At 42.0% G+C, this 14,207-nt stretch overlaps 2 protein-coding genes across 2 annotated transcripts in view; both read left to right on the forward strand.

Moving 5' to 3' along the window:
• The first annotated feature begins 364 nt into the window (after positions 1–364).
• Positions 365–2,327, forward strand: LOC139305857 (type-2 ice-structuring protein-like). Its single transcript, XM_070929809.1, has 7 exons — positions 365–417; positions 531–617; positions 712–753; positions 918–1,024; positions 1,141–1,275; positions 1,380–1,488; positions 2,070–2,327. Exons 2-7 carry the CDS (start codon positions 563–565, stop codon positions 2,135–2,137), a joined length of 516 nt encoding a protein of 171 aa, XP_070785910.1. The 5' UTR covers positions 365–417; positions 531–562; the 3' UTR covers positions 2,138–2,327.
• A 2,324-nt stretch (positions 2,328–4,651) lies between these two features.
• The window catches only part of dysf (dysferlin, limb girdle muscular dystrophy 2B (autosomal recessive)), a 69,386-nt gene continuing 59,830 nt past the window's right edge, over positions 4,652–14,207 (forward strand). The window contains exons 1-3 of the mRNA XM_070929750.1: positions 4,652–4,739; positions 13,501–13,556; positions 13,885–13,976. Of these exons, the coding sequence (XP_070785851.1) occupies positions 4,652–4,739; positions 13,501–13,556; positions 13,885–13,976 (236 nt within the window). The remainder of the gene's footprint in view (positions 4,740–13,500; positions 13,557–13,884; positions 13,977–14,207) is intronic.

Raw genomic sequence — 14,207 nt, forward strand, 5'->3', positions numbered from 1 at the left:
CTGAGTCACAGTCCTCACAGTCATCCCACTAAATACCTGACATCATATCATGTAATATAACCTAATATATTATATATATATTAGAGATACCATAATGTTGCACTGTGTCATTTGGCGTGAACATTTAATATATATAAGACTTTCACTGTCTCCTTGTTTGAACATTGATTAGCCTTTAAAGTAAACAACAGAGTGGGAACGGTGTCATTTGATATATTAAATCTGATAACCCTTACAGACGGATGTTGATTTTATAACCACACACTCGGGTGGAGTAGGATTAGGTATTTACCTTAAACAAAGACAGACAGATAAGTAACTGTATATAAGAGCTGGTCTTTCTCTTGGTCAGCACCTCCACACAGGAAGACTGAAGCTACAAGCTGACCCCGAGAAGAGAAGATAATCCTGCAGAAGGTTTGCTTCAACTCTCTCCTCTTTTCTTCTGCTCTGCTCGTATCACCAGGACTGACCCACCAGTCCCGTCCTCTCAGGAGTATTACTGACATGTCTGTCTCTCTTTAATGAAGATAACAGTTTTACCATCTGCATCATCTCAACCATGAAGGCTGCGTCTCTGCTCGTCTGTGCCGTGATGGCTCTGATCGGTGCTGCTGGTGAGCAGCAGCCAGATTTACTGTTGTTCCTCTCTAAATATGTCCTGCTGTCCTTTTATTAATCTGAGCATATATTTCATCTTTATTTATCAAGATGCCATGCCCGGTGAAAGGACAGGACCGTTCCATGAAGAAGGTGAGCTTTTCCCTTTTGGTTCACTCTCACTGCAATCAACATGAACCCCCCCAAAAATAAAGTTGCATTAATATATATATATATAACATCTGTAGCTCTGGTGCATCAGTGAAGACCTGATTTGGTGCCTCTCATGTTCAATTCTTTTCTAAATTTGTTTTCAGGGAACTGCTACAAATCAGCGAGAACATCTTGTCCCACTGGTTGGACTGGTTACAATGGCCGCTGTTTCCACTATGTGCCCACAGCCAGGACTTGGGCTGACGCTGAGGTAATCAGGATGATTTGGATTCAGTGCAGAATGCATTCTGCTGTTATTAACCTTGTTAATACTCGCGATATGCATTGCGTCATATGTGTGGCTCCGCTCTCTCCGTCGTTGCGTAGATAAACTGTCAGTTCTACGGTGGAAACCTCGCATCGGTGCACAGCTTGGATGAGCATCACGAGATTCAGAACATGATACTGAAGACCACCGAGACCTATCCACTCACATGGATTGGAGGCTCTGATGCGGTACAGGTATGTTACTGATTACACCACATCTGAAAGTTACTAACACCAAGTTTGTTTAAGCCGTGCCGTCCACTGTATTGCATTACATGTGTCGTATTCTAATCTTACAGCAGAACACCTGGCTCTGGAGTGATGGTACACCTTTTAAGTTCAACTACTGGGCTCCAGGTCAGCCTGATCATCGAGAGTCTGCACACTGTGTGCTGATGAACTTTGGAGGTAAATTTATACATAGCTGAGATCTCAGCAGGGTTTGGTAAAGAATTCTCAAATGCCGACGAGGCACAATAAACGAGAATAACAAGTTCGCCAAAGCAACTCATTTGTAAGGTTGCCAGGACAACACTTCATGACTCCAGGAGCGACTGTTTACACTGGCTTCAAGACAAAGTGGCACGCTGAAACCTCTTAAATAATATCTTGGCTTGACAAGAGACGTGAAGTTGGTGCTGTATCTTTAGGTTTGTGCGCAGCGTTTGATGCAGCCAGTCATGAAGTTATTAAAACATCACATTTTTCCTGCTGCAGCGCCAACATGCATGTATTCATATTCATTTAATGGAAGTGTAGCAGCGTGTTAAAGGAAATGATGTCATCTTCAGTCACTTTAAGTGCTCCATGAATGGGCTTCCATATATATTAACAAACGTCCAAAACAGATTCACGGCTGTATTGTTATGTCTTGTTTTGGTTTAAATGCCTCTCTAGTAGTAAATTAAAAGAATGAAAGTACATATATGGTTCTTTGGTTGTCTGAGAAGGTAAGCAGACCCTAAGTAACCCCCTCTGTCTTTCTACAGATGAGAAGAAGTTCGACGACCAGCCTTGCTCTTACACAAAGCCGTACGTCTGCGCCAAAAAGCTGTGATATCTCTTTGGGTATGAGAGAGAAGCACGCAGCGACTGTCACCACGGCAGGAGTCGGGTGGATGTGTGATTATCTGGGTGTCTTCATCATCTGTTGGCTCTTGCATGTAGTGCTCCAAACTTCTTTCCCATCACTGTAAGGACTGAAGCCTTTTAGGCCTTTCCTTTTTTTCTTGTCTTATACGCAATTAAAAAGCTCAAGCATTGAAAAAGCGTCTGACAAATCCTTTGTTGAACATTAATACACGCAAAACTTTAAATACATCAACATGAAACGGAGTCTCCATCATACAGGAAAAAGAGAGAAATAAAGTTCCCACTTTACGTGTAACTTTAAGATTTAAGAATAAGTTATTGAAAGCACATACAGCATCTGCAACATGTTAAGCTTTTATCTAAAACATCTGTTACTTTAAAGTCCCACTGAAGTCCCAATAATTAAAAGCCTATATATATATTTATCATATTACAGGCGTACCGTCAGGTCTCAAATAGTGGCCAGGGCCTTTAATGACCTCAACTGCAAATAAAGAGAGCCTTTATATATGAAGCAGGCTTACATTAGAGCTTATATATATATATTATATTATATATATTATGCTGTTAATACAAACTCAACACTTCCTGTATCCACTTCAAATAAAAGCCCTCTAGCGTTTCAGTGACAAGGCTTTTATTGTGAAACATTTGCAGGGCCGTGTCGTGGACAATTCAGTGTCTCGCACAGGACGGTACTTCAAATGCAGCTGCTGCCATCTTGTGGTGCTTGTATGTTACTACAAAGTACAGTTTAGCAGGGACATTAAGACACCTGCACTGTCTACGTGTCCATTTAATCACACTATTACAGTAATAGTTCTCTTTTGGAAATGAGATTGGCTTTATCATAACATAGGTCTTCAGAAATCAAACTGAGTAACGCAAACAACACTAATCAATCTGCAGGTTGCTCTCCTTCATCCTCCATCAGCTCTGGAGTCTCAGAGGAGATTCGATGACTGCAGCCTCTCCGGAGAGGAACATTTACAGGATCAATACGCTCTAATTGATGTGATGGCAGACGCTGTTGCAAGCAGGCAGTGTCATTTAGATCCAACTTCAACCGTTTGCTAACGACATATAACAAAATATAACATGATTGTTGGTGAAAAGGGTTAAAAACTAGGAGGACTGAAGTGAAAATATAAAGTGTTTATCAAAACATTTATTGGGCGGCTAATCGTTTAGCCCAAATTTGATATACTATACCATCATATTTTGAAAGTCCTTCATATATATTCTGCATGTAAACTCTTAATTTGTAACGTAACTAGTAACTGGAGCTGTCAGATAATTCAGTACTTGAGTAAATGTATATTAGAGCTTTTTATTTTTATCTCCCCCACAGCGACCCCTGAAGTTAGCATACTTCCTGTAAGCACACACACACACACACACACACACACACCCTAAATATGACTGAAGCCCAGTGGGTCAGACTATAAATAGAGGGGCCCCCACAGTCTGCCCCCATTACTGAACATGTACGACATACGTCATCAGCTCAGAACAGATCATTTTATCTTTATATTTCATTTGAATTTCATCACCCCCGCTCATCTAATCTGGCGCTAGCATTAGCATCATAGCATTTTGCTAGCCTGTTAGCCGTTAACTCGCCGGTAGTTCAACTAGCTGCGGGAGCAGTCGCTACGTCACCGAGCTGCCAAAACCTTTCTGGTGCGACCGGGCCTTAAGAGATGAGTCGCGGGGTCGTGTTTCCGTGGCGACCAGGGTGTGACCACGCCCTTAGTCACTCCTTACTGTCTGTCTGTTGATGTATTTTCAAACGTGTGATTCATTCATTCATATTTCCTCTTTAACATAATAATGCTACACCCTGTTGTCTCTTTCTGTCTCTGCACAAATCTGCATCAACGAGCACATTCTCCCGACACACTCCAACCCTTTGTCAGCGTGTGTGTGTGTCTATGTGTGTGTGTGTGTGTGTGTGTGTGTGTGTGTGTGTGTCTATGTGTGTGTGTGTGTGTGAGCTCCCCACGTGTGTTGGTTTAAGTTGGCAGAGTTTGGATTGTTGATTGTGTGCAGGCATGTGTGACCTGAGAATAGAGGCTACTGTGTGTGTGTGTGTGTGTGTGTGTGTGTGTGTTGTTGGCCCTTTAAGCCAGTTGTGATTGAAGGGACAGTGTGTGTGAGTGAGTGTGTATGTGTGTGTGTGTGCATGAGTCAGCCAGTCCACCATGCTTGCTCTGTGTGTGTGTGTGTGTGTGTGTGAGAGAGAGAGAGAGAGAGAGAGTAGGGGGGCGAGCGAGACAGCTGAGAGCTGCAGCTCTAACAGTCGCTCTCTCAGTCCCTATTCGTCCTCTGCGTCTCTCGTCCACTTTCTCTCCTCTGTTATGGATCTCTCCTCATTTTAAGGATATTTCTACGCCCATATATGGACCTCGCGGCGTGCGTCGGCGGGATTTGACAGAGCTCTGCAGTGTGTGTGTGTGTGTGTGTGTGTGTGTGAGCCATGCTGCGTGTGTTTATTCTGTGCGCAGAACGTCTGCAAACGCCGGACGATGACGTCAGTGATGCCTACTGCTCCGTCACCTATGAAGGTAGGGGTGGTGTGTGTGTGTGTGTGTGTGTGTGTGTGTGTGAAAAGAGATATTTCAGTAAGTAAGTAAGAAAACATTGACCCCCCCCCCCCCCCCCCCCACTCTCTAACAGCTGAGGTTATTATTGGAAAGTCTTTCATGGCTACCAGTCTGTTTGGGGTGGGGCAGAGAGAGAGAGAGAGGAGGAAGCAGTAGAGATACAGACCACAGTGGGTTAATAATAATAAGGCTGATAATAAAGCTGCAGGAGAGAGACAAGGATGGAAGGAAGAGAGAGAGATGAAGGAGATAAAACAGAGCAGTGACAGAGAGGAAGAAATATCAGCTGTTATGAGGAGGTCTGTGTGTGTGTGTGTGTCCTCAGTGTTTATAGTTACCATCACTCTCTCAGCAGAGTTTATCCTTGGGGGCCCTCCATCTCTCAGCCTCCCTCTCACACCCTCACCTCACTACCATATGAGGCTGGCACAGGAGGATCTGGTGCCAGTGGTGCAGCTCTGCGGTTGCACCACTTTGGTGCAGACTGAAATAGCTCAACAGCTGTCAGATGGAGCTGTGCGCACATTCATGGTCCCCAGAGGATGAACCCACCAGCCACCGGCAGCTCAATGAAGTGAAATATCTCAACATCTGCTTTGTGGACCGGACGACGTGTCCTAACGACACTGGCGATTCCTTGACTCCCTCAGGATGAATTGTCATAACTTTGCTGACTTTCCATCTGGTGCCATTTTTCACTCAGTATTTCAGTTCAGTAGAATACAACAGTGTGTGTGTGTGTGTGTGTGTGTGTGTGTGTGTGTGTGTAAATAAGAAGCAAAGTTGAGTTTTCTAACTTACAATAAATGTGTCATGAACTCATGACACATTGTCTATTTTGCGGCACAAAAGTTTCCCTGTGTAATATAGGGCAGTGCCTGCAGCGTGTCTCCACACACACACACACACACACACACAGAAAATATTGTACATGAGTAGGTTGAAAATCTGTGCTGGAGTAAAGTGAATCAGTAACGCTAGCTAATAAATGTCATGAATAGTTGAACTGTTTAAAAGCTGCATAATGACACCAGTGTTTCTGCATCAGGTAACCAATCGCATCGATAATAAATACTCAAGGAGAAGATGTTCTATAAGTCAGCCATCACACGCTCTGAGGTGTCCTCATGCATGACGGGAAATGGACAAAGCAGGCGTTTCTTCTGCCGAGTCCTTTATTTTCTATATCGGGACAAATCAGAGTGCATTATTGAGCTTATCTGTCTAGCTGTCTTCTCGTGTCTTTCCATGTTCTTCTGGTCTAATGTGAGATGTTGCTCTCAAACATGTAATAATATACTGTGGATGAACCTCACAGGTTAGTTGGGGTAAAAAGAGAGTTTACTGGATGTGCGGGCAGCCCAACCAACCAGTAGGACCAGTTGTGTTGGAAAGATTTCATCCATGATAAGGAGCTAAACAGGGAGCATACATTATATATATATATATATATATATATATATAAGTGGAATAATATACTCCATCCTGGGCAGTTATGAGCGATAATTAGCCTCTGTGTTGTACGTTATATTTCAATAACTGCACAGCTTTTCTTGGATTATTTCTTAAATAAGAACTCATTACATTTTTTTACTCACAAAACTAAAGCTTATATAACATACCAATTTAAAATGTGCCTTATTTTGAAAAAAAAACAAAACGCCGTCTTAGTGGTTGAGCACTATGAAATGTGAGCCATGTAATGGTGACATCCTGTGTTCAAGTCCAACCAAAGACCTTTATTGAACGTCACCTCCACGTTTCCTGTAACTCTGACTAAAATAAAGGCAAAATGTGTTCAAGAACATTTAAGACTGAAAAGATATCCAGTGTTCAGGGGGACATCATGGCAGCATCACAGAACAGCAGAATATCATCTGCAGCTTTTGTCAGCCTCTCCTCACCGGCTGATATCTGATATTTAATCAGTTTGAAACCTGATCGCTGCCTCTGCTCTTAAAAGCTGCTGCATCATTTCTTCCCTCCAGAGTTCATTATGTTAAAAGGCCGTCAAGGAGGCGAGATGTAGAAAGATCAAAGATCTGTCTCTCAAATCAACTTTTTTTTGTCTCTAAATTTAGCTCGCTGCCTTTGCTCTGACTCAAATATCAGTCCTGAAATTGCCTCGTCATGCTCTTTGCTGCCTCCAAACCTGCCACTTGCTAAACATTTGTCTTTTTATTTTCATATCAGCTAACTTATCATCCACAGAACTAACTGTCTTTTCAGTGACATTTTACAGGGAAAGATTTAAAAACTAAAACAAAGGTTTCCTCTTATAGTCCTACTCTGTAAATACCTTGTAACCTCTTCACACTGATTCTCTGCAGTCGACTGTGTTTGAACAGTAAACATGTTGGTGCCACGGGTGCTGCAGGTTAGTCAGGTCATGAAATACACACAGCAGAGAGAACTGGTTATAAAGCCTGAAGCTCAGATGAGGCTGAAGCTAAAACTATTTTCTTCAAATGACACAGTTTACAAACCCTCTGAACTTTTATTCTAAACTAGTCGCAATCACTACCTTTACAAAGATATGATGTTTACATATCAGGCTGAATTATGAGCATAAAAAATGTATTTTAATCAACATATAGTAACAGATGCACAGTGCGTATAAACAACTTTTAAACTACTTCAAATAACTGAAGAAGAAGATTTTGATCACATGTTTGCAGATTAAAATTTCATTGGTCGAGTTAAAGCACATCACGTAGAGCTGAAAGACAATGTTTAAAGTTGGACATTGAAGTTGTCTTTTGTGTCCTGTGGACTAATTTGTAAATGTGAGCGTGCTGTGTGCAGTTCACTGACATCATATTATCATCATCAACATATATAACTGCTTCATCACCAGACAGTAAAGATAAACACCAGCACAAGAATCTGTTTATATGAACGGACTTTAATTACAAGCCCTTTAAAAAGCGTGCCTTATCAGAAAGTGATGCCCGTTTTCTTCTTCTTGTTTCGGACTCTCTCGCCTCACTACAAATAAGACAGTGTGAGTGTGTGTGCCCTGATTCATGTCTGCAGGTGGCGCTCTCTCGCTGTGCACGTGCTGTTGTTCATTCATCTGTGTGACCTTATTGCCCCCTCCCCGTTGATTCTGACTCAGGTGTTTTCGTAGTCTCTGTATTCTAAAAGTGGAGACCCAAGATGATCAGTGACAGGTCTGAAAATCCCTTGAATGTATTCGGGCTGAAGAAAACCTTGAGATTTGGAATGACAGCGGTCATGTCTTACCACAAAACAAGGCCATTTTGGATCCCTGAATCTTGAAAAGTCCTTGAATTTGGTGTCCACGTTGAGTATTGAGATCCTGTATCCTTGAGCAAATAAACAGGTTCCTCGTTTTAAGTTTTAAAACCATTTACAGTTGTTCAGCAGACTTATTTTCTTTTAAATAAGCATTGATTTATCAGTAGTAATGCACATTTATGCAGGTTCTATCGTTCTTAAGGCAGTTTGATGCGTTTTTCTTCTACAGGAATGGTATTAAAAGTTCAGGATTCTTTTGGCGGCTTGAGAGACTTTGACAGCTTACTGAAAACACCAGATTGAAATAAATCCATGAAATACACAAACAGTAAGATAGAGGGTTTAGAGGACAGAGAGGGGTGGAGGGTGGCAGAGAATGTGCTGGCAAGTGGAGAGGCAAAGATGTGGGCGAGATAGGGACACAACCAGGAGACAAGAGAGGAAAAGAGAACAGGAAATGTTGAGATTTCCTCTGGATGTGAGGTGTGTGTGTTCCCGACATGCTCACTTGTTGCCCTCTTTCCCTGCGAGTGTGTTCGAGGGAGTCAGAGAGAAGCCGGCTCCATGAAGGCACCTCTGTACTTGAGGCAAAGAGCTTTTATTTCGTAGTTTCAGATGCAGACAGATGATGTGAGACAAAACAGGAAACAATCATTGGATAATTTGTTTTTGCGATGCTGGGACTTCCATTTTGCCAAACAAGGACATGAGTCACTCACAATCCTTTAAAAAAAGACGCAGAATTTGATTTCTGAAAGAGTTGATTTTACAAGAGTTTTTCTTTTTCACCTTTTCTTTCTTTCTCCCTCTTTGCGACCCACTGGTCTTTGGTTTGTTAGTTTTGGTGGTCAGGCACACTGGTTATTATCAGCATCAGAGTTCCCAGGGCCATGTAACCTGCCGTCCCTTCAGCCCTGGATCCCTCTCACCTGGTGAACTGAATCACCTGCCGGACCTGGTTCCTCCCTCTCTGGGCGAGTTCTTTGAGCATCGCAGGTTTCGGGACTCGGCTGTGCTCTGCTGAGGTTTCGGCCATGTTGCGTTGTGTTCTTCAGCGAGCCAACAACCTCAGACACTCTGACCCCCTGGCTAGCGTCACCTTCAGAGGTAAGAGGATCATGGGAGATTCAGGGCCTCGGTAGTGAGACGATAGACTGCAGTGCGGTGTACTAAACTCTAGTGCAATGATGAGTATGTCAGAGTGCACGTCGAAAGATTGATGATGTGATTTGGCAAAGAAAAAACATCCACATATTTGTGTTTTGGAGGAAAATAAATGTACCATCTTCAGTATATTTATTGTTACCACAGCCAAGTTTCCATCCAAATGTCCAGAAAGAAAATGCAAACTACAGCACGTTTCTGTGATGCGAGCGTTGGGGTTCTTCAGAAGGATCCTCTGTGGTACAAGTACTACAGGGGATAGTAGTGCGAGATGAGTCCAAGTCAGGTCTAAAGTCTGTCAGAGGAAGTACCAAGTTAAGTCTCGATACCTTGAAGTTTAGATGCTTATTGTTCTGAGACTTGAATGTTTTTGCTTTCAAGTCCAAAGTCAAGTCAGATCATGCACGTCTCAAGTCGCCTCCAGGTGAGCATCTTTTTAACTAACTCGACTGAGGACAAACGGCGAAGGTGACTTGGCTACCTGCTCTGTTTTTCCATCACTTTGTTGTTGTACTTTCCACGAGTCAGTGTCTGCCTTCTTAATGAGGTGAGCTCGGCTGTTAACTTCCTGCCTTTGTCCTGACACTGTTTCCTGGTGCCATCACACACTCGCTTGCACTTCTATACTTTGTTGTGAGGAGCAGGAGGCACTGATCAAATTTAATGTAAAATGTCGTAGTTTGTATTTGAAATGAAACACAACATTAGGTTAGCTTAGGTTATTCTAATGGAAAAGTAATGGAGAGTCAAGTCAAGAGTTTCTGGGTTGCAACAACTTAAGGAATTTAGAGCGCAGAGCTCCCCTCCAGAAAACAGATACCAAGTCCATTTATAGGAATTACAGATGATAATAAAAAAGCAAGGAAGCTGTGTGGGAGGACAGATAAAAGACAGAGGGTGGGGTGGACTTTTGTGACCCAAACTCTTTTCTGACAGCACTTTGAGAGCATTTGTGTATCAGCTTTTTAGCAGCAACTTCACCTTTTATGATGGAAACCCTTCCCGGAGACATTCAGGAGTTTGATTTTGGCTTTTGTTGTTGTTTTGTTGACCATGTTGTGAGTGCTAATGTTTATAGATAGTTTACCTATTATTTTCAGTCACCTCTACATCATGTTTGTGGCCGTGTGTCGGCAGGTGTAGGTGATGAAGCATGTGTGTATGTGATTAAATGTGAATACAAGTGCTTGTGTTTGTGTGCTGAGGGCAGGATTTCCGGACAAAGTCTTGTTATTGGAACGATGAGTGTTGTTCTCCGTCGAAACCAGAAATAAAAACTGGCAACTTCATCCCAGTCCCATGCTAAATATAGCCTGGACACACACACACACACACACACACACACACACATATAAGTCTAGTTAGGTAGAGTTATAGTTTTTAGGGATTCTAAGATTTGAAAAAATGCAATCAAACCTCAACCCTACAGCTAGCTAAATTAGCTAATTTATTAGCTTAGCTATCTGCTTCCACCCAGAGTTGGCTCAGGTTATGAACATTTCTTTTTAAAGGTACTCGGTGGAGTTTGACCACCAGTAGCTCCTTGTCTTTAAGTTCTGTTTGCACTCTGAACATGCATGAGGGCGGCACTAATGCGCCAACAAATAAAGCAATGTGCCAAAAAAGGAAGTGAAGAAGAAGACCGCGAGCAAGTAAACATGGACGTCAATAATGCACAATTAAAAATATTTCAAAACTCGGTTTGGCAAATATTGAAACGAACAGTGTTTCTCTGCCCTCTCTGTGGCACTCCTGACCACGCCCAACAGTGATGTCACAGTGTACTGACACACCCTGGGGTACACTTCTACATCACCGCAACAAGTTAAACCACTTTAAGTCAGCAAAATCGGGGGGTGTTAAGTTACTCTTAAATATATCCTGAGATGATTTTTGTTTTGTTTTTTAAGATGTACCTATCTAACACAGCTTGGTAAAGTCATTAACGTTGGTCCGAACAAAGGCTCTGATTGGCTCAGTAATTTCAAATCAGGGAGAAAGCCATCCATTCATTGACACACCAGATTCCTTGCTAATGTTTGAGATGTGGGCAGCGATTAAGGTTTGGGAACCAGGTTAGCATATTTATACATTTAGACTTTTGCTTCATCCTAATCTTAAACTTTAAGTATATGTTAAGAAAATTCATTTTTAAAAGTGGGAACCAGCCAAATAACTCTTCATCTCTTAGATCCTTTTGAAGTGGCCACACACACACACACACACACACACACACACACACACACACACACACACAGCCCATGTCTAAAGTTAGCTTTCCCATACGTATTTCACAGCACTGTGGGTCACAGTTTGTTCTATTCTCGGCTCACGACAGAAACTGTGCCAAGCTGGACCAACCAGGAAGTTGATGCTGTGCCACTTCCTGTCTCTGAGATGCTAACTCTGATGTCACCTCTAGGGAGATTTACACAGTTCACACACACACACACACGCAAATATAACGTACCCTCTCGACCCCTCTGTGGAAGGGTGGAGGTGTTTTTTAAGATATCTTCCAAGAACGGAGGTACACTTACGTAGGTATTTGTGTAAGAACATTTTTTGTGTCTGGCCAGAACACATTGTGTGTGTGTGTGTGTGTGTGTGTGTGTGTGTGTTCTCATATCAGGTGTGGGGAAAACAGGAAAGCAAACAACCATTTTCTGTGTGTGTGTGTGTGTGTGTGTGTGTGTGTGTGTGCACACATGCAGTGTGGACCATCAGTTGTGGTACCAAAAGTAGACGAACATGGACTTTAAATAGAAATTTTGATTTATCCTGTAATGTATGGATCATTGGTGATGATGTTGACTGATGTTTGGTTAACCAGAGTCAAAGTGTCAGTCAAGATTTCTTGGTTGTTTGGTTGTTTTTCAACACAGTGTTTGTTTTTAAGATAAATGTGAACAAAACTGAATATTTCACTGGTGCAATGGGAAAACAACAACCACCCTTTAATCTACAGACTGATATGTCTTTCTGATATATCTATCTCATATTTACATTGATGTTGTCATGTTTACTTATGGATCTTGTCACTATAAAATGTTACACTTTTTGCAAACAAACTTTTTGTTTTAAATATCTGGATTGGTTTTAAAAAGGTTTTATTAGCATAAAAGGTAGAAAGATTCACCATCTGGGCACCATGGATATCTGGATTTATAAGGGAATAATTTGACTTGCAAAAATAAAAAGTCATGGGATCACCAGAGTCAGTAGTATTCATCCTCAGGGAACCATGAATGTCCATTCAAAATTTCAGGGTAACTTTTATTTCAGTGTGGCTCAAAGTGGTCGACATTGCCGTCCCTAGATCTGCTAGCATGGCTGAAAACGACATCCCCATCAGCTGCCACAGCGAATCACTGAATGATAGCATGCTAACATGCTGAATGCAGATGGTGAACATGGTAAACCAAACACCAGCACGTTAGCATTTAGCCTGTGCCTCACAGAGCTGCTAGCATGACTGCAGACTCATAGTCTCGTTTATCTGTTCAAGGCTTTGTCTTGTGGTCATTCCCTGGAAATTAATGAGTCGCTTCTAAAATCGGACAATAGTCATTGTCTCTGTTTCCTTTCATCTGGAAAGAACACCTTGATCTATTCCTCGTTTTGAATAAAACCAAATGGAAATGATGATAGTCGTCCCCAATGTGATTATTTACATCACATTCTCGTGTGTGTTTGTGTGTGTGTGTGTGTGTGTGTGTGTGTGTGTTCTGTGAGCTCTTAAGTAGCTGATGATGAATCTTGGCAGTTTATTGGTCCGTCTTACGTCCCACTTCCTGTCAGAGTGCCCAAGAGACAGGAAATAAGAGCTCAGAACTCCATGTCACAGGAAGCTACAGAACGATAACACACGCACACACACACACACACACACTGTGTGCGTGTGTGTGTGCGTGCGTGTGTGTGAAAGGTCAAGTGGTTGCAAAGTTTATTTTCTGCTCACTGAGTCATGGTTGGTTTAAAGATCACTCCCACACTAGCATAGTTAGCATAGTTAATATATGAAAATATGCCTGTAGGCATATGTGTATTCACAATTAGCCTAAATATTGATTGAACATCTTATTTGCATCTTAGCCAACAATCACTAACATGTTGTGGTTTTGCTAGCTGACTTGTCAGGAGGCGATGTTAGCTGGTTACATTAGCTAACTAGTCTGCTGGCTAATTAGCTACTGAACAGTTTTCTAAGAGACTAAAGGCTAAAGACAGCACGGTTAGCAAAACTGTCTGTTTCGTAAGCTAACTCTTAATGTTCCTGTTTCTCCATTTTCTTAAGGGTCTAAGAAGAAGACAAAGGTCATCAAGAACAACCCCAACCCTGTTTGGAACGAGGTACGTCTTGTTCACAACCTCAAATCCATTGTTTGCTATTTAGACGACCACAGGTAAGGTGCTGCCTCACATATTTCTTAAAAGAAAAACAAGAATGAATGGATTTAAAACACCTCTAAAGTCTTTTCGTCAAGGAGCATTGAAGCTTTTCTTGTTGCTCCTGGTGGACAGTTCTCATATTTGAGCTGCGGGACTGATGTTTTAATGAAAATACTTTTCTTTCAGATGCTAACGTTAACTCTCACAACCATTCTGAACCTCAACGCTGCGAAAAACACATTTTACTTGTCACGATTTCTTCTCATGAGATCTAACGTCTCTCTGTCAGGGTTTTGAATGGGATCTGAAGGGGATTCCTCTGGACTCCGGAGCAGAGCTGCACTGTGTCGTCAAAGACCATGAGAAGATGGGGAGAAACAGGTGTGTAGCGCTGCAGCAAAAATACAGGAAGTACCTGCAAAGGATTATTTTTACAGGCCAAAATAATTTACACAAAATAATATATTTACATAGAAATGTTTCTGCACAGCACTGTGTCTTAATTTAACCTTTGGAAGCATACTCTATGCTCTACACAAGTTATAACTTCTAGCCACACTAGCAGTAAGGCAACGTGTTGGATAAGACTGGAATTCATAGTCCCAAGAGGCT

Source organism: Enoplosus armatus, chromosome 23, assembly GCF_043641665.1.
Source record: "Enoplosus armatus isolate fEnoArm2 chromosome 23, fEnoArm2.hap1, whole genome shotgun sequence".
NCBI classification, from domain to species: Eukaryota; Metazoa; Chordata; class Actinopteri; order Centrarchiformes; family Enoplosidae; genus Enoplosus; species Enoplosus armatus.

Coding starts and splice junctions, on each gene's coding strand:
- LOC139305857 (XM_070929809.1), top strand. CDS start 563: ATGAAGGCTGCGTCTCTGCTCGTCTGTGCCGTGATGGCTCTGATCGGT. Junction 618..711: donor GGCTCTGATCGGTGCTGCTG/GTGAGCAGCAGC, acceptor TTATTTATCAAG/ATGCCATGCCCGGTGAAAGG. Junction 1,025..1,140: donor GGACTTGGGCTGACGCTGAG/GTAATCAGGATG, acceptor GTCGTTGCGTAG/ATAAACTGTCAGTTCTACGG.